General features: G+C 58.8%; 1 protein-coding gene across 3 annotated transcripts in view; it reads left to right on the forward strand.

The window, feature by feature from the left end:
* Positions 1-23,984, forward strand: part of PRDM16 (PR/SET domain 16) — a 362,171-nt gene that overhangs the window by 330,522 nt on the left and 7,665 nt on the right. For 2 of the 3 annotated variants that reach the window (XM_030805535.1, XM_030805537.1), the window contains 8 exons: positions 1,043-1,190; positions 1,799-1,952; positions 8,087-9,503; positions 11,251-11,338; positions 14,538-14,707; positions 15,377-15,454; positions 22,299-22,468; positions 22,771-22,945. In XM_030805535.1, coding sequence (XP_030661395.1) covers positions 1,043-1,190; positions 1,799-1,952; positions 8,087-9,503; positions 11,251-11,338; positions 14,538-14,707; positions 15,377-15,454; positions 22,299-22,468; positions 22,771-22,945 — 2,400 coding nt within the window. The remainder of the gene's footprint in view (positions 1-1,042; positions 1,191-1,798; positions 1,953-8,086; positions 9,504-11,250; positions 11,339-14,537; positions 14,708-15,376; positions 15,455-22,298; positions 22,469-22,770; positions 22,946-23,984) is intronic. The other variant, XM_030805536.1, reaches the window with a different exon arrangement.

The raw sequence follows: 23,984 nt of genomic DNA on the forward strand, positions 1-23,984 counted from the left end.
TCCGTGGGGAGTGAAACCAGGACATTCAGTCCAGTGCTGCGAGGAGCTGTGGAGACTTTTCCAACCTGTGCCCCTCCTCCTGCCTTTGCGGATTTCCTCCAGGACAGCCTCGCAAAGTCAGAGCAAAGCCCATCAGGCCACTAACCGGCTATGTGATTGCTGGGGATTACCGCCCATCCCCACGCCGCTCCCTGGGGACGGCAAACCCTCCACCCGGAACAGATGACTGAGAAAATCAACGTTTGGGCAAATCCCGACTGCGGGCCTTCCCAGTAAACGCCGCTCAAGAGGGTCCGTGCTTTCTTTACATAAACACATAAATCACAATTAACAACAGGGGAAAAGATACAGTCTCCTGATGCTCGGGAACCAGGCGTTTCTGATCTGAATGGATGGCTGGGCCCCGTAATTAACGAGCCGTGATATATCACTGCTTTGCTCATGAAGATTAACAGTCATCCCTGGGACGAGGGAAGCCAGGGGTCCCCCGAGAGCAGGGAATTAGAGCGGCTCCTTCATCCAAGTGCAGCGGCCCCTCCGAGCAGCTGTGCTCTGGCCCCCTCCGTGTCACCTGGAGACCCCCAAGTGACTCCCAACCTGCCTCCTCGGTGTGTGCCCAGCACTCAGAGGGGCGTCCTTGGGTTTGGGGGACTTGCCCCACTCCTGGGTTCATGCCAGTGTTGAACCCCTTTTTTCTTAGGCCCAAGATTCGCCTCAAGGCCAGGACCATCTTGAGAGGCACCCAGGGAGTGTGGGCCGGGATCCGGCACTGCCTCCAGCCGCCTGGGGGGTGGTCTTGGATGAGGGATGGAACCATCCAGGTGCCGGCTTCCTCATCTGCTAGGGGAAGGCCGCCTCTGCCCCTCACAGCCCAGCCATGGCAGAGAGGAGGTGGGCAGGGAGATGCCAGCACATGCTCTGATGCCCCGGCAGTGTGGTGGGGGCTCCGAAGGGGCACTGGGAACAAGCTGTGTGGTTGGGGTCCCCTCCCGGGCAGAGGGCAGGTAGTTGGGCCCCGCAGTGAGCCTCACCCTCTGAACAGCCTGGAGCAGCACATGGTCATCCACACGGAGGAGCGCGAGTACAAATGCGACCAGTGCCCCAAGGCCTTCAACTGGAAGTCCAACCTCATCCGCCACCAGATGTCCCACGACAGCGGCAAACGCTTCGAATGTGAAAACTGCGTGAAGGTAACATGCGGGGCAGCCCCGTCTCAGCCCCGATGCAGCAGGAGGCTGCAGACGGGCGCCTGCTGCCGTGCTCCCTACACCCCCTAGTCCAAATGCAGATGAAGTGCAGCAGAGTGCGTGGGAGGCCCCTGCGGTGGCTCGGGCCCTTCCGTGCGACTAGGAGGGAAAGGAAGTCTCAGGGAAGACCGTGTCCCCCAGGTCAGAAGGAACAGGGCCAAGACCAGAACCCAGGCCCCTCCGGGGCATAGCTCCTGTCCTCCTGCCAGTGTGGAAGGAAGAGGCTGGCAGGGCTGAGCCGAGCCTCCACCCTGAGCCCTCCAGGGTCTCAGCACCACAGCTGAAAATGCTTTCTGCAGCCCTGTCTCATGCAGCCTCAGTTCAGGAATTGTTCTTGAGGAAAGCAGCCGGGGAGGCTCTGTGGCTCACTTAAGGCCATGCAGCGGGTCCTTGCTACAGCAGAGGCCTGTCCCAGCCTGCTTGGTGCAGACTGCAACGTGGCAAGAGAGACAGGCGGGGCCCTGCCCCCACAGCCGGTTGGTCCGGCAGCCAGAACCAGGCCAAGGCGGGTGTCCAGGCAGGGCACGAGCCAACGGCATCCGTCTCCCCAGGTGTTCACGGACCCCAGCAACCTTCAGCGGCACATCCGCTCGCAGCACGTGGGCGCTCGGGCCCACGCGTGCCCCGACTGCGGGAAGACCTTCGCCACGTCCTCCGGCCTCAAGCAGCACAAGCACATCCACAGCACGGTGAAACCTTTCATATGTAAGTGGTCGCCCAGCCTGGCCGCCTGCCCTCCGGGTGCGCAGATGCCATGGGGGTTGGGCTGAAGTATGCCATCCCCCAAGGTCTCCCCCGATCCAAGGGACCCCAGTTTGTTCGTAAAGCACTCATGGCAGGTTCTGACATCTCTGCCGCGTCCAGCCTGGTCCCCGGCAGGCACCCTCTGAGTTTGTCCCTCACTGCTCCCCTTCCCCATCCCGTCCTCCTCCACGGCTCCCCTTGCTTCACCTCACAGGGGCTGTAGGGGGACAGTGGGTGATGGGAGGGACCAGGGTCCTGCAGAAGGAGCTGGACCCTCCCTCCCTGTTGCTACTCCCGTCCCCCGAACTCACTCCCCACCTGTACCGAGCTCCAGAAGGGCGTGCTTCTGTGCTGCCCTGCACTTGACAGTCTCAGCAGACGCCCACTGGGATTGTCAGGGCAGTGTCTCTAGGGGGCCCTGTCTGTGCCCAGTGCTGTTCCAGTGCGGGGGCCAGCCCTAAATAAAAGACCAGCTGTCTTTAGGGGGCTCGCACACCAATGGGAGGAGACAGGCAAGCCAGACAAGCAAGGTGGCAGGCACAGCTCTGGGTGCAGCGGTGTGGGGTTGCGGCCTCACAGGAGGCTGGGCTGGCAGCCTGGCATGGGAGCTGAGCCTGCCTGTTCGATGAAAGGCGTTCCAGCAGAGACACAAGGAGAGTGAGCCCTGGGCACCTGTGGAGGAGGCTTAGGAGGGCACTGCGAGCATAGAGGCCCAGAGGCCAGGGTTTGTTTAAGGAGTGAGTGAGGGGAGTGAGAAGAAAGGGCCAGGTGGTGGCTCACGCCTGTAATCCCAACACTTTGGGCGGCCCAGGCAGGAAGATCACCTGAGGCCAGGAGTTTGAGACCAGCCTGAGCAACGTAGCAAGACCCCATTTCTACCAAAAAAAAAAAAAAAAAGTTTTTTAATTAGCGAACCACGGTAGTGTGTGCCTGTGGTCCCAGCTACTCAGGGGGCTAAGGGCGGGAGGATGTCCTGAGCCCAGGAATTCGAGGCTGCAGTAAGCCAAGATCACACCACTGCACTCCAGCCTGGGCAACATAGCAAGACTCTGTAAAGAAATAAAAATAAATAAGCGAGAGGTAAGAGGTCACCAGGGCCGGGTCCAAGGGGCCTTGTGGGCCAGTGCAGGGACTTTGACCCTGATTCTCAGTGAAGTCAGACGCCCCTGAAGGGTCCTGTCTGCTGGGCCTTGTGCCGAGTCATCAGTTCACACACACATTGTGTCAAGTCATCGCTTCCCAAGCATTCTTACACGGCACCCTCACAAAAGCCTGAAAGTGGGGCCCTTCTGTCTCCAGCTGTCATAGGAGGAAAGTGAGGCTACAAGATGTTGAGTGACCGTGCACTCAAGGCCAGGCTGTGGAGCCCAAATTTTAGCTTCTGGGGCCTGGCTCCTGGCCCCCAGCTGGGTGATTTGAACCTTCCAGGCTCGGTTGCATCAGCCTGGAGAGGCGAGGTGCTGGGAGCTTGAGAACCTAGAGTCAGGTGTTCTTGCTGATGTGGGACCACTCAGGCACTGACCGCTTGCACAAGAGGTGATGCCCGCCAGTCAGCCGGGCCCCTGTCAGCACCTGGGCTGTGCCCATTCCACCCACCTCCCAAGCCCCAGCGTCCAGCCATCCTGCTAGGGGTGACTCTACCCCCAGCCTAACCTGGGCCACATGCCCCCACCAACTGAGGAGCTAAAGGGAGATGGAGCTCTGCCTGCTGGCCATTCCACAAGTACCGCTTTCCCATTTGCTGACCAGCGATCTCCCAGGAGGAGCATGTGTGTAGTGTGCCCGGCTCCGGCGCCCCGATGCGCAGTACCCCTTTCCTCTGGGAGAAGCCAGCATGGTGCGAGCTGGGCAGGAGTCAGGGGCGGGGGGGGCGGGGGGTGACTGCTCCCAGATGCAGGTCAAGTGACTCCAGTGAGAGCGGCACCAGTTGGTGCCTCAGATGACAACGTGGAGTTCTATAGCAAGCTCAGGAGCAAGAAAATTGGACCTGGGTTTAAACGTCTTTGCCTCTCTGGGCGTGCAGACGAGCGTTCTAAAGTCCTGTTGCATCGCATTAATGACATGCATTCCAGGAGCTGCAGCACCCTGGGCAGTTGGAGCCCACTGTTCCCACCACATTGCAAGCTGTTCCCATCCCACATGGATGGAGTGAGGACAGGGAAGCTCAACTGGTCCTGCCCGGCCTCAGCGGCTCTTGCGCTTCTTGTCCACACTCTTGGCTCACCTTTGTGCCTTTTCTTTTGGCTAAGGGGATAAAGCTTAAAGGAAAACCCCAGACGTGGGCAGATTGGGTTTATGAATATTCTCATTCCCTTAGAAATCAGATCAGACACACGCAACGCAGCTCTGGCATCCCCCAGGCCACTGCACAGCGTCCTCTGGTGCAACTGCGGAAGGGGGTCTTCAGGCTTGGAGAGGAGGATTTGCAAACAAGTGAGGGAGTCCAAATAGTGTGGCCCTTTCCAGGAATGGTCAGTTGCTTGCAGGAGAGGTCACAGCTGTGCAGGCACTCATGGCCAGACTCTGTGTCCACCTGCCGGGTGACACACCCACAGCACAGGCAGATGGAAGCCCTAAGCCCCCACCTCACTGGCCACACAGATGGAGGGGGTGTCATTCCTGGTGATGTCTTTCCCACCAAGGAGCTCACCTGTGCACTGGGGTGTGTACAAACGTGTGTGTGTGCATGGGTATAAGAGAAGGGGTGGGTAGAGAGAGAGGAGAGGAGAACAGAGAGAGAGGAAGTATATCTGGGAATGAGGTGGACAGGCTCCCACTGGGCACTTTGCAGAAAGAGCCTTTGCTCTAATAAGTATGCGCGCATGTGTGTGAGTGTGTGAGTGTGGGTGCGTGAGCCAGTGCGTGTGTGTGAGAGCATGTGTGTGGGCACGAGCTGGTGCATGTGTCGGCACGTGTGAGAGTGTGTGTGGGCGGGTGAGCTGGTGTGGGTGCGTGAGCTGGTGCATGTGTTGGCGTGTGTGAGAGTGTGAGTGTGGGCGCATGAGCCAGTGCATGTGTGTGTGAGAGTGTGTGAGTGTGGGCGCGTGAGCTGGTGCGTCTGTCGGTGCGTGTGAGAGCACGAGTGTGGGCACGTGAGCCAGTGCATGTGTGTGTGTGTGACGGCGCGAGAGGGTGGGCGTGTGAGCCAGTGTGTGTGTTGGCACACATGAGCGTGTGAGGGTGGGCACGTGAGCCGGTGTGTGTCGGCGCACATGAGAGCGTGTGAGGGTGGGTGCATGAGCCGGTGCGTGTGTTGGTGCACGTGAGAGTGCATGAGTGTGGGCACGTGAGCCAGTGCATGTGTGTGAGAGCGTGTGGGCGCATGAGCTGGTGCATGTGTCGGCGCATGTGAGAGCACGTGAGGGTGGGCACGTGAGTCAGTGCGTGTATGTGAGACCGCATGAGGGTGGGCGTGTGAGCTGGTGCATGTGTCAGCACGTGTGAGAGCGTGTGTGGGCGCGTGAGCCAAGGCGTATGTCAGCATGCGTGAAAGTGTGGGCGCGTGAGCCAAGGCATATGTCAGCGTGCGTGAAAGTGTGGGCGCGTGTTTGTGTGTGAGTGTGGGCACGTGAGTTGGTGCATGTGAGTGTGTGAGTGTGGGCGCGTGTTTGTGAGTGTGTGTGTGGGTGCACGAGTTGGTGCGTGTGTGTGTGAGAGTGTGTGAGTGGGGCACAGCCAGGGTGTGCTTGTTTGGCCAGAAGGGCTGTGTGCCTCCCCGAGGGCCAGGTAGGTGACCGAGGGGTATTTATAGACCCTCCTGGAGGGTCACCTGTCCATCAGCAGCCCTCCAGAGAGGCCAGACAAGGTTCTTCTCCCCTCAGCCTTGAAAACGCCCCGCCAGGCTGGACGAGCAGGAAGGTAGAGCAGTTAATATAAATAGATATTGTGATGAAAGAACACGATAATCTCAGGGAAAAAGCTCCCAGCTGGAATCGAAGGAGATCAGGCAGCCGACGATTTCTGCCGATTTCTGGTGAGCAAGAAGCTTGCTGAAATCATTGTTTCCACTATGCTGTGTTTAGGAAGCAAATTGTCCTACAGAGAGAGACACTCGCCGGAGGGTGTGTGTGTGTGGTGTGCGTATGTGTGGTGTGTGTGTGTGTGCATGTGTGTGTGTGGTGTGTGTGCATGTGTGTGGTGTATGTGTGCATGTGTGTGGTGTGTGGTTTGTGTGGTGTGTGTAGTGTGGGTGTGTGTGTGGTGTGGGTGTGACTGTATGTGTGGTGTGTGGTTGGGTGTAGGTGTGTGTGGTGTGTATGTGCATGTGTGTGGTGTGGGTGTGTGTGGTGTGTATGTGCGTGTGTGTGGTATGAGTGTGTGTGGTGTATGTGTGCATGTGTGTGGTGTGTGGTTGTGGGTGTGTGTGGTGTATGTGCATGTGTGTGTGGTGTGGGTGTGTGTGCGTGTGGGGGGGTGTGGTTGTGTTTGCATGGGGGTGTGGGGGTGTGCATGTGTGTGTGCTGTGTGTGCATGTGTGTAGTTGTATGTGTACGTGTATATGAATGTGGTGTGTGGTTGTGTGTGTGCGTGTGTATGAATGTGGTGTTTGGTTGTGTGTGCGTGTGTATGAATGTGTGTGGTTGTGTGTGCATGTGTGTAGTGTGTGTGCATGTGTATTAATGTGTGTGGTTGTGTATGTACATGTATATGTATATGAATGTGGTGTGTGGTTGTGTGTGTGCGTGTATGAATGTGGTGTTTGGTTGTGCATGTGTATGAATGTGTGTGGTTGTGTGTGTGCGTGTGTGTAGTATGTGTGTGCATGTGTATTAATGTGTGTGGTTGTGCTGTGTGTGTGCATGTGTATGAATGCAGTGTATGGCTGTGTGTGTGCGTGTGTGTAGTGTGTGTGTGTATGAATGTGGTGTGTGGTTGTGTGTGCTGTGTGTGTGCGTGTGTAGATGTGTGTGTGTTCCTCCCTTTCTTCTTAGAAAAACAAGAGGCAAAAGACAAGCTGGTGATTCGCTGACACCCGTTCACAGGCCTTTAGGAAAATGGCCGGAACCCCCAGGCCGCTGGGTCCTGGAGTCTAGCTGGGCCGGCACTGCCCTCTCCTGTTGAGAGAAGATGCTGGCACTTGCCAGCCGGACCGGGCACTGCTGCTTCCATCCCAGTCCGAGGAGCTTCCCAGTAGCAGAATTTTCACTTTTTTCAAGCAGGGAACAGTCCCTCTGCACAGGGCTCCTGCCCGGGGGTGCCCTCCTATCCATGTCCACCTCCAGCCATCTCCAGAGAGTGGTTGAGTACTGCCAGGAGCCCCAGAGTCCGGGATCCCCAAGCGAGGGCCTCCTGAGAACCTCAGGAACTGTCTGTGTCACCCCAGAGGCTGCCTTCTCTGGGGGTGCAGGCAGCAGGATCTGGTGCGGAGAGGGGAGGTGGGAGGACACTAGGAACACTGTGAACTTCTAGAGAGCAGGAGGCCCAGTCTGCGTGGTCAGCGTCCTGCCCCTACCCCTGCTAGAACAGCTGCAGAAGTGAAGACGAAGGCAGGGCAGGCCCTGAGCCAGCTTGCCCTGGATCCACTGATGGAGTGGTAGACATGCATTTGCTTTGCCCGTGCCCCACCCTAGGGAGCAGGTTCACCTTCCCCAGGGACTTCTGAAAATCTTGGCTCCCAAATGAGCAACACCGTGGGATAGGAGGGTGGGAACCGCAGTGGCAAGCCCATTCTCCAGCAAAGAAGGTGGAGGCACAGCAGGATCTGTACCAGCCGGCCCCAGGATCTGTGCTGGTCACTGGAGGCCAGCCTTGGGGTGGGCGCATGCACATTCACATATGTTTCCACATGCTCGTGTGCACATGTGTGCACACTCAGACATGCACGCTTGCAGAATACACACACGCCTGCCCCCCCACACACGGACACTTACACAGACACACATGCACCTGCCTGTATATTTGTGTGTATGCACACGCATGCACGCACAATACACACCTATACACCCTTGCCCACGCACATGCACCCAGACAGACTGCTTCCAGCCCCAGCCTCGCCCCTCCAGCGGCTGGCTTTCCCAGTAATTTCATGCGGCGTTTTCAGCAGTGTTTCCCGGTCATTTCATGCGGTTTTGTCTTGGCTTCTGCTGATGTTTTAGGTGAGGTCTGCCACAAGTCCTACACGCAATTCTCCAACCTGTGCCGGCACAAGCGGATGCACGCCGACTGCCGCACGCAGATCAAGTGCAAGGACTGTGGCCAGATGTTCAGCACTACCTCCTCCCTCAACAAGCACCGGCGCTTCTGCGAGGGCAAGAACCATTACACACCAGGTGGCATCTTTGCTCCGGGCCTGCCCTTGACCCCCAGCCCCATGATGGACAAGGCAAAACCCTCCCCCAGCCTCAATCATGCCAGCCTGGGCTTCAACGAGTACTTCCCCTCCAGGCCACACCGGGGGAGCCTGCCCTTCTCCACGGCGCCTCCCACGTTCCCCGCACTCACCCCCGGCTTCCCGGGCATCTTCCCTCCATCCTTGTACCCCCGGCCACCTCTGCTACCTCCCACACCGCTGCTCAAGAGCCCCCTGAACCACACCCAGGACGCCAAGCTCCCCAGCCCCCTGGGGAACCCAGCCCTGCCCCTGGTCTCCGCCGTCAGCAACAGCAGCCAGGGCACGACGGCAGCTGTGGGGCCCGAGGAGAAGTTTGAGAGCCGCCTGGAGGACTCCCGTGTGGAGAAGCTGAAAACCAGGAGCAGTGACATGTCGGACGGCAGTGACTTTGAGGACGTCAACACCACCACGGGGACTGACCTGGACACGACCACGGGAACGGGCTCGGACCTGGACAGCGACGTGGACAGCGACCCTGACAAGGACAAGGGCAAGGGCAAGTCGGCCGAGGGCCAGCCCGAGTTTGGGGGCAGCTTGGCGCCCCCGGGGGCCCTGAACAGCGTGGCCGAGGTGCCCGTCTTCTATTCCCAGCACTCATTCTTCCCGCCGCCCGACGAACAGCTGCTGACGGCGACAGGCGCCGCTGGAGACTCCATCAAGGCCATCGCATCCATTGCCGAGAAGTACTTTGGCCCCGGCTTCATGGGGATGCAGGAGAAGAAGCTGGGCTCGCTCCCCTACCACTCGGCATTCCCCTTCCAGTTCCTGCCCAACTTCCCCCACTCCCTCTACCCCTTCACGGACCGAGCCCTCGCCCACAACTTGCTGGTCAAGGCCGAGCCAAAGTCACCCCGGGACGCCCTCAAGGTGGGCGGCCCCAGTGCCGAGTGCCCCTTCGATCTCACCACCAAGCCCAAAGACGTGAAGCCCGTCCTGCCCATGCCCAAGGGCCCCTCCGCCCCCGCATCCGGCGAGGAGCAGCCGCTGGACCTGAGCATCGGCAGCCGGGCCCGCGCCAGCCAGAACGGCGGCGGGCGGGAGCCCCGGAAGAACCACGTCTACGGGGAACGCAAGCTGGGCGCCGGCGAGGGGCTGCCCCAGGTGTGCCCAGCACGGATGCCCCAGCAGCCCCCGCTCCACTACGCCAAGCCCTCGCCCTTCTTCATGGACCCCATCTACAGGTATTCAGCACCCCGGCCTCACTGGCTCTCCCTGGGGCGGGGCCACGGTGGTGCTGGGCAGGCTCAGTGCATGGTGGTGTCTCTTTCAAGCTCCTCCAAGGTCGTCCCCAGGCCTTTGCTGACTTCAGGAAGATGCCCCTGTTCTTAGGGGGGTCTGCACCCCTCAGGAGGGATGCCTGGCTTGGCTGCTCCTCAGCTAGGTGCCTGGCCCGGGCCACGTTTGGGAGGCCAGGACGGGTGCTTCGGGACACATGCAGTTTTCTTGCACTGATGACCACTCAGACGTCACACTGCTGGCCTCGAGCCCCTCCTATCCCCAGTAACCACCACCCCCCACCCCAACCCCCACCCTTCCCCGCCCCTCTCTCCAGCTGTCATCTCTGGTCTAGCTCTCCCCAGCCCCTACCTGCAGAAGTCAGAGGGGCCTGGGCTGAGTGCTTCCTGCCCCTCCTGGTGCGCTCCTGCCCCTGGAGCCACAGCAGCAGGGGGAATGGGGAGGGGGTGTCTTTCTGGGGGCCCCGGGGGAATTAGAGAAGGAGCCAATGGTCCTTGGAGGGGAGGAGGAGGTGAGGGATGAAGCAAGCATTGGAGGGTTTTCTAGGCACCAGTGCCCTGTGTCTCTGATGCCTCTCTTGGGGAGAGGCGAGTTTAATGCCACTCCCTGATTTCTGGGCAGGTTTGCCCGTCACTAGAATGCAGGTGGGTTGGGAGAGCAGGGCCAGGCTTGGGGAGGGGGTCCTACCCCCACCAGCACCTGTCCCTGTGCTCCCCGCTTCACCATGCAAGGAGACAGGCAGGCGACCCTGAGCAAGTCCTGTCCTAATAAAGCAAAAGCGGCCAGTCCTTGACATGCTGGGGGTGCTGTGTCTTGGAGCAGGGTGGCAGGTTTACCAAAGCACTCTCAGTGATGGGAAAGAGAATCCCAAATCTAACCCTCACTATGGGGACCCAGGCAGACAGAGAAGAGCAGGCCACCTTCAAGAGCCGCCAGGCCAAAGGAGGGTCAGCGGATAGCCCTGCCCGCCGCCTCTGTTTACCACAGGAGATTTGTATTGTGATTCAGTGAGCAGGCTTGTGACCGGCATCTGGGGAAGGTTCTGGAACTGTAATCTCCAGCAGCCCTGCAGGGTGTTTAGACAGGGCCCTGTCTGGGTGCTGCAGAAAGCCCCTGGTGACCTCCCCAGGACAGAAACATGCTGGCCACTCACATTCATCAGCATGCACGGGCAGCACACCCCGTGTCAAGGGCCGGGTCAGAGAAGGAAGGGAGGAGGCCTTGAGCCTCCAGTGGGAGCCACGCTCTGCTGTGAGCAGGTCCAGGGACCCCCGTCAGAGTGGTCCCCACTCATGCAGGGCTGACCAGCCAGTTAGGCCAGGGTGCACGGGGCCTTCAGAGAAGACTCCAGCCGCCTGCACTTAGCACCCATGACCTGCAGGGGCGCTGGCAGCCAGGGGTCTTTGAAGGCTTGGGGGTATGGGAGGTGTGAGGGAACCACCGAGGGAGAATGTTCAGGCGCAGGTGGTGACAGGGAGGGTCCATCTAGGGGTGCAGGTGGGCTGGGCTCCCGACATCCCCAAGGCCCACAGAGGAGTCTGGTGAGCGTTGGGGCAGCCCCGGTGAGGCCCACACCATGGCCTTGTGACTGGCCAGGTATAGAGTCAGGCGGGGCGGGTGGCTCGGTGGAGCGGGTGGCTTGGCGGGGCGGGCGGCTTGGTGGGGTACGTAACCCTCTGTGCTGTTGTCCAGCAGGGTAGAAAAGCGGAAGGTCACGGACCCCGTGGGAGCCCTGAAGGAGAAGTACCTGCGGCCGTCCCCACTGCTCTTCCACCCCCAGGTACATCCTCAGTGCAGGTCAGGGCACCCTGTAACCCACACGCCAGTGGCCCCACCGCCCAGCTGCCGAGGCTCAGTGGCCAGGCTGGAGCCTGAGTCCCCGTCCAGGCCACACCACACACAGACGCCCTCAAAGGCAGAGGAGGATTCTCTCCCTGTGGCCCCTCAGGTCACTGTAGGCTGGAGAGGTTGAGGACTGAGAGTGATCCTCACAGGGCCACCCCGTGGACCTCTCTGACCCCTGGCTCTGGGCTCCAGGAGGGAGAAGGAGCTTCACTGGAGTCGTGGGCAGAGCCTGGAGGAGCGAGGGCAAGGATTGTGAGTGAGGGGAGCAGCCTCAGGTGGCAGCCCAGGACACAGCGTGGGCGCTCTCTCTGGGGTGCCCAGGACCTGAGTATGTTCAAATGGACCAGAAGAGAGGAAGGGCCTGAGCGTGCAGAGAGAGGCATGGAGCCAGGCCCCAGGGAGGTGGTGGGCAGGGAGTCTGGAAAGAGACCCAGAGAGCCCCCCAGTCCAGACAGGCGGGTGCAGACCCTGCCAGGCCTGGAGGTGCTCCTGCCTGCCCCTGAGGCCACATCCTGGGAACAAAATAGCGGGTGGGCAGCATGGCCAGGGCAGAGTCTTCCCGACCTCCTGTCCCCTACTGACTTGGTCTCATTGCTGGGAGCCTGGCCCCTTCCGCAACGCCATGGGCTGCACCTGGAGAGTCCTGAGGGTCGCACAGTGGGTCTGGCCCTGACAGACTGCAGACCAGACCGGGGCATTGTTCTCTTTCTCGGCCTTCCCCGCCGTGGACGGGCCCCCCACCTGGTTTGTGAAACCTGCGCCCAGGCTGAGTTCACAGCTAAACTTAGCGCCTCCCATTGTTTCCCCGGGGCCGTAGAGTTTGGTTAATAACTTCCCCTGATTTTCCTCGGGATGGGCTGGAAAGAGCCACTAGCCAGCCAGGCGCATCCTGTGTTTGTGTTTGTGCGGAGAGCGAGGCCGGGAATGTCTGATCGGGCGGAGCAAGCCGGGCGGGAGAGACCCACCCAGGCCCACCCAGGCCCGAGGAAGGGAGCTCAGTGGGGGGCGGTTTCCATTGTCCCTCCTGCCCGCTGCCCCCACGGGCCTGCCACCCCAGCTGCCTGTCGCTGCAGCCCGGAGCCAGGAGGTGGGGGCGGGAAGAGAGAGATGACTAATAAGTCACCAAATGGTCTAAGGTTGGGCTGTCACTCGGGCAGAAGGCGCCAGTTACTAAAGACCTCGACAAAGCCCAAGAGGCCATGACTGTGCAAAGACCTCAGCCCCGCTGCTCCGGGCTGCAGAGGGGCTGGTGAGGCCCAGTTGATGGCTCAGGGAGCAAGGCAGCTTCCATCTGCCCATCACTCGTTCTCATCAGGATGAGAACATGCCTGCCTCTCAGGGGCGGGAGGAGCCTGACCCCCACAGCCTGGGTGGGGCTAGAAGGGGTCAGAGGGGAGGCCTTGGCCACTGTGGACAGACACGAGTTTCTACTCGTTCATTGCTTTCTGGGTATTTTTATTGTAACCAGTCAGTTGTTCCCCAAATAGCAAAACGTCCCCACCACTGGGTCATATGGTCTCTGGGAAGCATTTGTAGAAAGCCCTCTGCTCCCTACCAGCAGCAGCTAGATAAGTCCCTGGCAAGCAGGTCTCTGAAAAGCTGAGTGCCGGATGCCCAGCACTCGGACTCTGAGAGACCCCAGCCGTGTGATGGGATGGTTTTGTTTGCCAGTGGGCAGCCAGGGCCAGGGTCTTGTTGTAAATGGGCAGGTCACCTCTGTGGAGCTGGCTCTGAGCATTGCCCAGAGGCAGTGAGCCCTATATGAGGCCCCTTGATGAGGCAGGTCCCCACCTGCCCTTCTCCTCACCCCCACACCCATTCCGTGGAGGCTGGGTGCCAAGAACCCGCACCCTGGCCAGTTCCTCCCAGTGACACCAGCACCTGGGGAACCCCAAGCTCTCCCTTCCCTCTACATCTGTGTCAGCTCCTGCCTCACCCTTGCCCTCCCTCATCATCCCCTTCTCTGGGAGCTCCCAGAGGAGGCAGGCTATGAAAATCCCTGTTTCGCAAAGGTGTGTGGAGGGCCCTGTGGGTCAGGCATTGGGCCCTGGGAACACTGGCCCCACCTTCAGCAGGCTGGGTGTGTGGTGCGGAGGCCCAGGGTTTGTTCCCTATGTTGCCTTTTGCTACCCCTCAGGGGATGATGAACGCTCTTCCTTTTCAGCCCCTGTGCAGCCCCCTACAGGGCCTGGCACACAGCAGGTATCACAGGGTGGCCCGTCTCCTTCTCCACTGGGGTCGGCTCCGGATCTTCAAAGAGAAGGGGAGCTGGGAGAGGCAGGGCTGACACTGAGCAGCTCCATCAGCCCAGCCTCTCCCCTCTCCTGTCGCTATTGTCAGAGACCTCAGTGGGGCCAGGACAGTCTGGGATTCTGATCAGAGCTCTGCCTACTGGGTGGAAATGACCAATCCCTTGCTTCCACTCTCCTAATCAAGCAAGCCCTGGGCATCTCCAGGAAGCAGAGAGGCAGCTCCTATTGCCCATATCAAATTGCCCTGTGTCATGTGACATGTGACATTATTATTTTGAATATTTCCTCTGTGGAATTAAGTCTTAAAGAGGCTGTTGAATTCCTTAGTACTTTGCCTGCAATTATGGCATGCTGCCACTTAGTGGCAGTGGTTCTGCAGGCCCACAATCTATGCCTTAAACTGAGATTCAGGTTGCTATTGTAATTTTTCAAGACTAAAAAGTAAACTTTTTAATGTTAAACTAGATGTAATTCTGCATTTAACCCAAACTGGCCAACCAGAAGTGCTGGCCAGGAGTCAAGTCAGCTGAGCATTTTGCCAGCCTGGGGCAGATAAGGGGTAATCATAAACATCAGCTACCTGTATCACTCAGGTCCCGCCCAAACCAGGCAGTGAGGCTGGTTGCTAAAGGTCAGTTTCAGCTCCTGCAGGAAAGACCTTAAACTATAAACGAGGGACTCAGGGAAGGACAAGAGCAGGGCTGGCTACAGAAAGGTGAAAAAATCCAACCCAGGGTCCAAGAAGATACTGGGAGACCATTGCTTCCAGTGCCCACCTGAGCACCCTAAGATATGCTATTGTACAGAACCCCCAGCAGTGCTTGCCCTTGAAGACAGGTGAGAGTCAGCTGAGTCCATAACCTCCCACTCTTATGCCTACAGATGTCAGCCATAGAGACCATGACGGAGAAGCTGGAGAGCTTTGCAGCCATGAAGGCGGACTCGGGCAGCTCCCTGCAGCCCCTCCCCCACCACCCCTTCAACTTCCGGTCCCCACCCCCAACGCTGTCCGACCCCATCCTCAGGAAGGGCAAGGAGCGATACACGTGCAGGTGAGGGGCCCTGGGGTGCTGCTGGGACAGCCCTGGCGGGGCTCGAGTGCCACACCTGTGGCTGTGAACCTGTGCTTCCAGGAAAAACTCAGAGTCCCGGCCACAGGAAAGCACAGCACTGCAATCAGTTGGTTATCTGCTTGAGGTCATGCTTTGCAAATAAGTGACTTGGGTGGCCTCCCCTGCTTCACACCATGCTGTGCTCTTGTGAGCTCAAGAATATGCAACCTCAGCCCAGCCCGAACTGGGAGGGCTAGGGCTGAGGTGTACTGGTCAGTGACTAACCTCAGCGCTTGGAGGGATGGGAAGTCCAGTGCTACAGCCTCAGTCGATTTCTGCAGTGTCAGAATGACACCCTCCCGGCTACCCTGTGCTGGCGCAGGCCCGTCCAAGTCTGTTGGAGCCTGCCCTGTTCACCGCCCAACTGAGGGGCCGAGATGCTTCAGGGGGTAGGGGCTGCTCTGTCTACTCCTGTGGCCCATGACAGCCTGCTCTGTAACTGAGGCTGGGCTTCAGGGTTGTAGAAGGGACTGAAACCAGGACGCTAGGATGGGTCCACCTGTGCCTCAGGTGTGAGACCCTGAGCATTAGCGTGAAACCATTTCTGGGAAATGGCCATGTAAGCCCACCCTAATCCTCCCTCACCCTCCCCACCTCCCTCCACCCCAGGTACTGTGGGAAGATCTTCCCCAGATCAGCCAATCTCACCAGACACCTGAGGACACACACTGGGGAGCAGCCGTACAGGTAGGTGCTGCCTGGGCCGGGTGTGGGGGTGGGGCCACCTGCCTCCATGCACCACTGACCCACTCCTAGGAGTAAGTATGCCCTTCCCAGGGCTCCCTGCTGGAGTGAGCAGGCAGTGGGCGGGGCCAGGTGCTCAATTCTGGTCACTCTGGCCCTCCCCTCCTGGCCTCACCAGGATGTTGTGAGGATGAGGCAGGAGGTGCCCAGGAACCTTTTGGAAGGCATCTGCCTGGCTCTCAAAGATATGAGGGAGCAGCTCTCCACCCACCCTAGGGTGTTCACTGGGGCAGGGGATCCTCATCAGAGCAGGGCTGACCAGAGCCAAGGCCCAGAGGGTCCACGTGGGAGAAAACCTCAGCTTCCCCACACCCAGCCCAACTCCTTTCATCTCACGATGGCCATAGCTGCCCCCACAACCCCACTCCTGGTGGGCCAGGGAGCGGGCCAAAGGCAGGGTGGGACTCTGTGCAAATGCGGGTCCCCACCCCCTACTTGGAGCCCACTGAGGAATTCCACAGGGTCCCGGGGACAGCCTGAATGGGAAGTGGTGTGTCTGCTTCCAGGATCCCCCCATGTTCCTCTCACCTGAGGAGCCGGCTGGTACCTGCAGTGAAGCAGTCACACAGCTCATCGGGATAGGGGAGGCATTGAATTTGGGGCTCACAACAGCCTCCCAACAGGCTTGTCATCCCATTTCAAAGATGAGGGGCCCGAGGCTCAGAGATGCCCCGTGAATCACCGGGGTCAGTGCCTGGGAGTGGACATTTTAAGCGAGAACCCCAGACAATGGTAACCGGGAGGCGAATGGGGAGACGCTGGTTTTCTGCCAAGGCTGGTTTAGTGACACATGCAGGGTGTGTCTGTTCACAGAGGCCATTGGGGATAAAGAGTGTTTCACATGGCTTAAGTTGACAGCATAAGATTTCTGTCCTCTGGCCACACAGAGCTAGATGGACCACATGATAGTGCAGGCACTGGGGACTCAGTTTGTGTCTCCATCCCTGGGGAAGGAGACCAGCTGAGGCACCTGTACATGTCGTGGTCACTGACCCCCACTCTGAGACAGAGCAAGCATCCCCGGCTGCCCCAGGGCTGTGTCCCAACTCACAGGGTAAATGACAGCTCATACCGCTTACGGGTCATCTGTTCAGCGCTCACAGCCCTCCCCAACTCACAGGCCCCCCCTTACCCACCCTTCAAAAAATAGTGACTTACAACTTAACAAAGGCTAGCAGCAGAAAGATTTATTTGGTCTGGTCCCCTCCCAGAAAATGAGCCGTGTGTTTTTTCTGTAATGAGAGCCGACTTCTGGACAGCGTTGTGTGCTAAGAGCCCCTAGAGGGTCGGGGTGGTGTTTATAGAAGAATTTAATTATCATTGATTTCTTTTGCTCTCTCCAATCTGTAAGTTTCGACTTTGGTAACAATAATTGCTTTGCAAGTTTGTGTTGCAAATCCTGACTTTATCTGGCTCAAGGCAGGTCTGTGCCGAGGGGTTTGGAGCGTGTAGCTTTCCTTTTGATATCGCTGGTGGTTTCTGGACTGGCTTTGATAATCAGAAGGATTTTAAGTTGGAGGAGGGAAAGTGCCGGACATCCCCAGAAGCCCGCCAAGAGGAGCTCAACCCCCCATGCCCACCCCAGTGTGAGCCCCTTTCCGGTGCCAGCACCCACGTGTGTGCCCGCCGCATGTGCGTATGTGTGTGCCCTGGAGAGGTCGGGCTGACGCAGCCCCACGCAAGCAGGAGGAAGTGGGCTTCTCATGGGTTGCCTGGAGTGATCGGGTAATCAAACCAGATGACATCAGAAGCCTCTTCCATTTAAGTCCTTGCCTCAGATGACCTGAAATCATTCAGAATGTGTTTCAAAGCCCTGAGGTAGGGAACGTAGAGCCTTTGGTGCACCAAATATGTTTCTTGGAGGTAACTTGGCCCCTAGCTTCTCCTGGCCTAGAGGTCTTTGAGTGAAGCAGGAAGATGAGATTCAGTTAATGTCACTCTTATTTCTTAAAAATAAAAGTTAAGCATGTAGGCTTTGTGGGATTTGAGTTGGAGAAGCAAAAACACTGAACTGGGAGTGGGGAGGGGGGCTGCTCCTTGGTCTTCGTCCTGACAGCCAGCCCGGGGGTCTCTCTGGGCTGCTGCCCAGTGGAGCCTGGAGTCACAGCCTGGATGCGAGCCTGCTCGGGCTGCCTGGGACTCCTGCTGGGACCCGAGATTCCCGCCTCAGGGCTGCTGACTCCCTGGTCTGCCGTGTGCTTCCGTCATCCCCGCAGGCTCCGTCCTGCCTTCTGTGTGAAGCTGGAGCATGCAAGGGAGGCATAGTTGTGCTTCCATGGGGGGCTGCAGGCGGCCCGTGCATGTCCTTTCTTTTTTAGTTGTATTTTTACGGCTGCGTTTCAAAATCTCTTCTTTCTTCCTCTTCCCTCACTTTTACAGTCACCAAAAGCAGATCCCCCTGCAGTGGCTGCAGGAGACCCCACTGGATCCTAGGAAGGATGCTGCTGCCCAGGGCTCACGGGCTCGGGGGCCCCGGCCACCTCCCCCTGACCTGTCCATGCTCTGTTGTTCCCCCGCCAATGGCTTCTCTGGGAGTGCGGCAGGCACGGTCACAGCAAGGTCCTCTCAAGGCCCTCCGCATTGTGCTGGGGCCAGGCTACCCTGCACGCTCTCCTTCCTTTTGGAGCTCATGGGCGTGTTATTTTACACAGTGAGGCCATCAATTTCACTGGCCGCTTGTCAGCTTATTTACAACTCAGACCCCAGCTGCTCGGAGAACTCTGCTCCCTCGCAGCCCTGGGCTCACGGCTCCCCTAAATTTCAAATGGACTTCTCTGTCTGGGCCATTTATTTAGATTAGAAGTGAGAGAGGGCCACGTTCAGGGCTCTCCGCAACCAAATTGAACGCACAGCCCCGTCCATGGCTCTCCCCGGCCCCAGAACTTCACACAAGGGACTTGCTCTCCAGTTTTATGAACAAGCTTCTTTTCCAATCCCATTTCTTACCTCGGATCCACAATTCCTAGGGTTTACGCAAGAGCCATTAGGTAGAGTTTCTGCAAAGGTCTCTGCATTTCCAAAGAAACCAGGAACTGAATGAGCCATGTTTGAGCACACATGCAGACAGACAGGCAGACACACAGGCAGGCGGACAGACAGGCAGACAGGCAGGCGGACAGACAGGCAGACAGATAGGAAGACAGGCAGGCAAACAGGCAGGAAGACAGGCAGACGGACAGACAGGCAGGCGGACAGACAGGCAGACAGGCAGGCAAACAGGCAGGAAGGCAGACAGGTAGACGGACAGACGGATAGACAGACAAGCAGGCAGACAGACAGGCAGGGCAGACAGGCAGGAAGGCAGATAGGCAGGTGGACAGACAGATGGACAGACAGGCAGGCAGACAGACAGGCAGACAGGCAGGGTGGACAGGCAGGAAGGCAGATAGGTAGGCAGACAGACAGATGGACAGACAGGCAGACAGACAGGCAGGGCAGACAGGCAGGAAGGCAGACAGGCAGGCGGACAGACAGATGGACAGACAGGCAGGCAGACAGACAGGCAGACAGACAAGCAGACGGACAGGCAGGAAGGCAGATAGATAGACTGGCAAGCAGGCAGACTGGCAGGCAGACAGACAATCAGGCAGGCAGATTGGGCCGCCTCAACATGCCAGAGGGGCACATGGCCCCAACTGGGTGGGAAGCCTCTGGCTGGGCAGAGCCTGAATGTTCAGACTGGCAGGTGCTTTGCATCCGGGCTGGAGACGCAGAGTCCAGTGTGTCCTTTCTCAGCCGTCGGTCAGCCTCAAAAGCACCGCAGTCCCAGGGCCAGGCACCACCGTTCCAGTGTAAGGATGTATCAGGGTGGGGGATGTGAGAAAATGCATTTGAGGGTGTAAAATCCCTCCTTTCTGGGAGATTGTGTGGGACACGTCAGGTAGGGGGGCACCCAAGCATCTCCACCCCTGCTGCTGAAAGGACTCCATCCTCGGCCTTATTCTTGTGTGAGTTCACGGGCCGAGTAAAACAAAACTGCAGCGCTGCCCAGGGCAGGCTTTGTGGATGGCCAGTCCAAGCCAGGGAGCTGCCTGTCACTGGGCTGCGGGAGGAGAGGCTGGGACCCGGGTGCCCGGAGGCAGCTCAGCTGACCCGGGCAGGAGCAGGGCTTCCCAGAGAAGCCCACAGGCCAGGCCCCTGGGCAGGAGCAGAGAATTCTGAGGGTCACTTCGGGGAGCTCAGGGACTTTGATCACAAATGTTCTTTGCCTGTCTACTGTCGAAGAGGCCAGAGTGAGCCTGGCCTCCAGCAGAGGTTGGAAGGTTCGGGAATTGAGTGCCTTAGGGCAGTGCCGGGGAAGTTCGCCGGGACAAAGTGAGACGGGGAAATGCCGTGGCCAGGCGTGGGAGAGGAGGGCCCTTCTCCCGGGACTGCCTCCCGTGCTCTAGGGGACCCATTATCAGACTTCTTAGGTTTTACCAGGCAGCCTGGGGAGCGGGGGGAGACTCGCAGGCTCTGAGATTCCAAGGAGTTTCTCACGGCCGCAGCCCCTCCATGTGGGGAATGCTGAGCTCCTGGGCCCGGCGGCAGCACGCGGAAGGTGTGTGACTGAAGCCTCCTGCCTCGGGGAGGCCCCTGCGGGTGTGTTGATGGCAGGTCAGACTCCCTCGCCAGGCTTTTGTGATAGCAAACACCAGCCTGGGCCCCTCCTGTACAGGGCAGCACCGTGCCAAGAAGGCCGAGCCACACAGCCCCTCCCGGTCTGGGAGGCCAGGACTCCCGAGTGTCGCCAGGCAGGTCCCCATCCATGTGACAAGGGCATGTGACCCATATGCTGCACTGGAGCGGGCCACCGGCACCAGTCGGGGCGGGGTGGGGCCTCTCGGAGTCCTGTCCTCCATGGGAAGGAAGGCCACTGTGCTTAGAACAGCCACACCCCCTTGGGGTGAACAAACCCCACCCTGTCCTGGTGCCTCCATAGAGGCTCCCACAGAGGCCTTGGCCTGGTCTCCGGCTGCTGCCAGGCCCCCCGGCCAGGATCCTGCTGCGGTGGGTAGACTTTCTGCGTGCTGTGCCATGGACATCATGGAGCTTGTTTTGTTTTCAAAATATGAACATGCATGATCATATAAACAGAATGTTCAAGTGCGTGTGTGCCTCTGGGATCAGATGAGCACCGCTGCGGGTGTTCTGATGACCAAGAGCACACACAAGTGTGCACACACAGGCATGGCACACGTGCACACGCCAAGCACACACGTGCAACTGAAAACTATGCAGTCAGGGTTCCCTTCACCATTGCCCAGCCCAGCCGGGTGCCTCTCAGTAAGCCAGCCCTGGTCCCCCGCCGGATGCCCCCCAGGGAGGAGGCTGTGTCTTCACAGAGGCAGCACACGTGCGTCTACAGAGCTCATGGGGTTCCTCCTTAGCTCGTCCCCAGCTCCCCCTCTTCGTTTCAGGCATGATTTTCTTGCTGCTCAATGCACGTGTTGCTCAAGCCCCCTAGCTCTCAGCCCCGCTCTCTAAAATGACAGAGAACAACCTCCCTTTCCCTGCCCACAGGGTCGCCACGTGTGGCTGTGAAGGTCATTCCCAGCCCAAGGGCCCCATACTGAGGGGGACCCTCCACACGCAGCCCTCCTCGGTCGCTCATTATGACGACTTTCCAGCCGCAAGGGGCTTTGCTCTGATAAACTCAGAGTGTTAGGGTCCTGCTCTGCCTGATGCCGTGGAGGCCAGATGGAGGAAGGGGGTCTCATCCCAACTTTCCCACGTGCACGGTGCAGGCTGGCAGCAGCCATGCCCACCCTGGGGGAATAAAGATAAACCGAGCCCGTAGGCTGGCAGTGCCCAAAGAGGCCAGTGTGTTCTTTGTGACCTTAATAGAGGAGGCAGCCAACAGGTAGCAACATCCAGGGCAGCCCCCAAGCCCTCCATGAATGGACTGGCAAACTGAGGCTCCCAGTGAGGTGGGGCCTGCCCAGGGGCCCCCAGCCACCTCGAGGGGTGGAGGAAGAAGGTCACAGGGAGCTGGTCTGGGAGCTGGTCCATGGAGCCCCTCCACCGGGGGAGCTGGCCTTGCCGAGTGTCTTTCCATGGAGCAAGGCCGCCCTCTGGAGGCTGCAAGGAGCACGTCACCCTCCGGCTGCAGACCTGCGGGCCCCGCGGCCTGGGGGCCAGGGAGACCCAGACAACAGAGGGCGGGAGACACAGGAGGGTCTGGGGCGGCGGTGCCCAGGGGACACGAGGCATACACCGGGGGGATCCACCACCCACAGAACAGTAGGAGGGTGAACCCCTGCTTTTTTTTTTTTTTTTTTTTTTTTGAGACGGAGTCTTTTTCTGTCCCCCAGGCTGAAGTGCAGTGGCGCGATCTCGGCTCACTGCAAGCTCCGCCTCCCGGGTTCACACTATTCTCCCGCCTCAGCCTCCAGAGTAACTGGGACTACAGGCGCCCGCCACCACGCCTGGCTAATTTTTTTGTATTTTTAGTAGAGACGGGGTTTCACCGTGTCAGCCAGGATGGTCTCAATCTCCTGACCTCGTGATCCGCCTGCCTCGACCTCCCAAAGTGCTGTGATTATAGGCATGAGCCACTGCACCTGGCCCTTGAACCCCTGCTTCTTGAACCCCTGCTTCTTGAAGCTGGGGCTGTTTCTAGGGACAGCTTCCCCAGGACGCCTTTGGCTCACCAGCTGGGAGATCCAGCAGCCTCCGGGACACGGCGGGGCAAAGCTGTGCATGGGGCATGGGGCAGGGGCGCGGGCTCCCTTCCCCCCACCCTCTGTGGCCCAGCCTGCCAGGCAGAGCCGGGGCCTGCGCTGAGGAGCGCGTGTGCCTCTTCCAGGTGTAAGTACTGCGACCGCTCCTTCAGCATCTCCTCGAACCTCCAACGGCACGTCCGGAACATCCATAACAAGGAGAAGCCCTTCAAGTGCCACCTGTGCAACCGCTGCTTCGGGCAGCAGACCAACCTGGACCGGCACCTCAAGAAGCACGAACACGAGAACGCACCAGGTGGGCCACGCGGGGGGCGGGGCAGCCCCCAGAGCACCCACACGGGCAGGCCCCACAGAGGGGGAGGGGGAAGAGCAGGGGAGGGGGCGCTGGGCAGGGAAGAGGGCCACAGACTACCCCTCGGGAAGCCAACAGGCACCCCTCAAACCTTGGTCGTTAAAGAGAACCTCGTGCTCTCCGGTGTCCCTAAGAAACCTGCCTCCCTAACAGCACCCCAAGTGTGCCCCGTTCGCGGTTGGTTTGCCCCATGGAGGGAGGGGTTCAGCGAGAGGCCGTCCCCTGACGCTCCCGCCCCTCCACAGTGAGCCAGCACCCCGGTGTCCTCACGAACCACCTGGGGACCAGCGCCTCCTCTCCCACCTCAGAGTCGGACAACCACGCACTTTTAGACGAGAAAGAAGACTCTTATTTCTCGGAAATCAGAAACTTTATTGCCAATAGTGAGATGAACCAAGCATCAACGCGAACAGAGAAACGGTAAGAAAACTATCCCGGGCTTGGGAAAGTCTGGACCCGGCCAACAGCCCTGCGTGGCCACCCTCAGAGGACATGCACCTCCACCCCAGCACCAGCCCCTGGCACATCCAGATAGGCACAGTGGGGGCCTTGTGGTGAGGCCTCTGGGCTCTGGGAACCTAGGGAAGCTGCGCTGTCTGCCTCAGTTCCTCCACTTGGAGAGTCATGAGAGCACCCCTGGGCTTACTGACCTCACTGTTAACATATGTGTGCGCAAAACACTAGCCAGGTGACCAGGACGGCCACAAGTTCAGCTGTGCCTCTGAAAGTCAAGGACATTTTGATTTAATCTGAGGCACTAAAGATTGCCAAACCAAAATGCTACACCTTTAAATATACACACATGTACACACACGTGTACACAAGCACACATGCGTGTACACATGCACACACATGCACACATATGTATGCCCCGTGTACATGTACACATTCACATGCACATATGCACACAGAGATGCACATTTGTATACATGTGTATACATATGCCATTGATGAATCCTCACTTGTTCCTTGCCTGGCCTGGCTCTGGGAGCTGCAGTTTAGGGGAGCTGCAGTCTGGGAGCTGCAGTTTAGGGGATCGTGCCTGGGGACAGGGCAGGACGTGCTTGGGGACAGGTCTGTGTTCTGGGCATGGGCAGTCCAGGAACTGTGTGCCTTGCCCTTTGCGTGCAGGTGCCCAAATACGGGCATGCACATGCACACATGCACACACATGTGTACATAACATGTGCATGCATACACATCTGCCTAGATCTACACACATGCATATGCACACATGCACACACATGTGTACATAACATGTGCATGCATACACATCTGCCTAGATCTACACACATGCATATGCACACATGCAAGTACATGCACATGGACAGTGTGTGCACATACACATGCGTGACGGACAGCCGTGTGCATACACATAGAGACACATGTACATGCATGTGTGCATGTGCATATAGACACACACAGCAGCAGAACAACGGTGGAATTCAGATCCAGGAAT

Source organism: Nomascus leucogenys, chromosome 24, assembly GCF_006542625.1.
Source record: "Nomascus leucogenys isolate Asia chromosome 24, Asia_NLE_v1, whole genome shotgun sequence".
NCBI lineage: Eukaryota > Metazoa > Chordata > Mammalia > Primates > Hylobatidae > Nomascus > Nomascus leucogenys.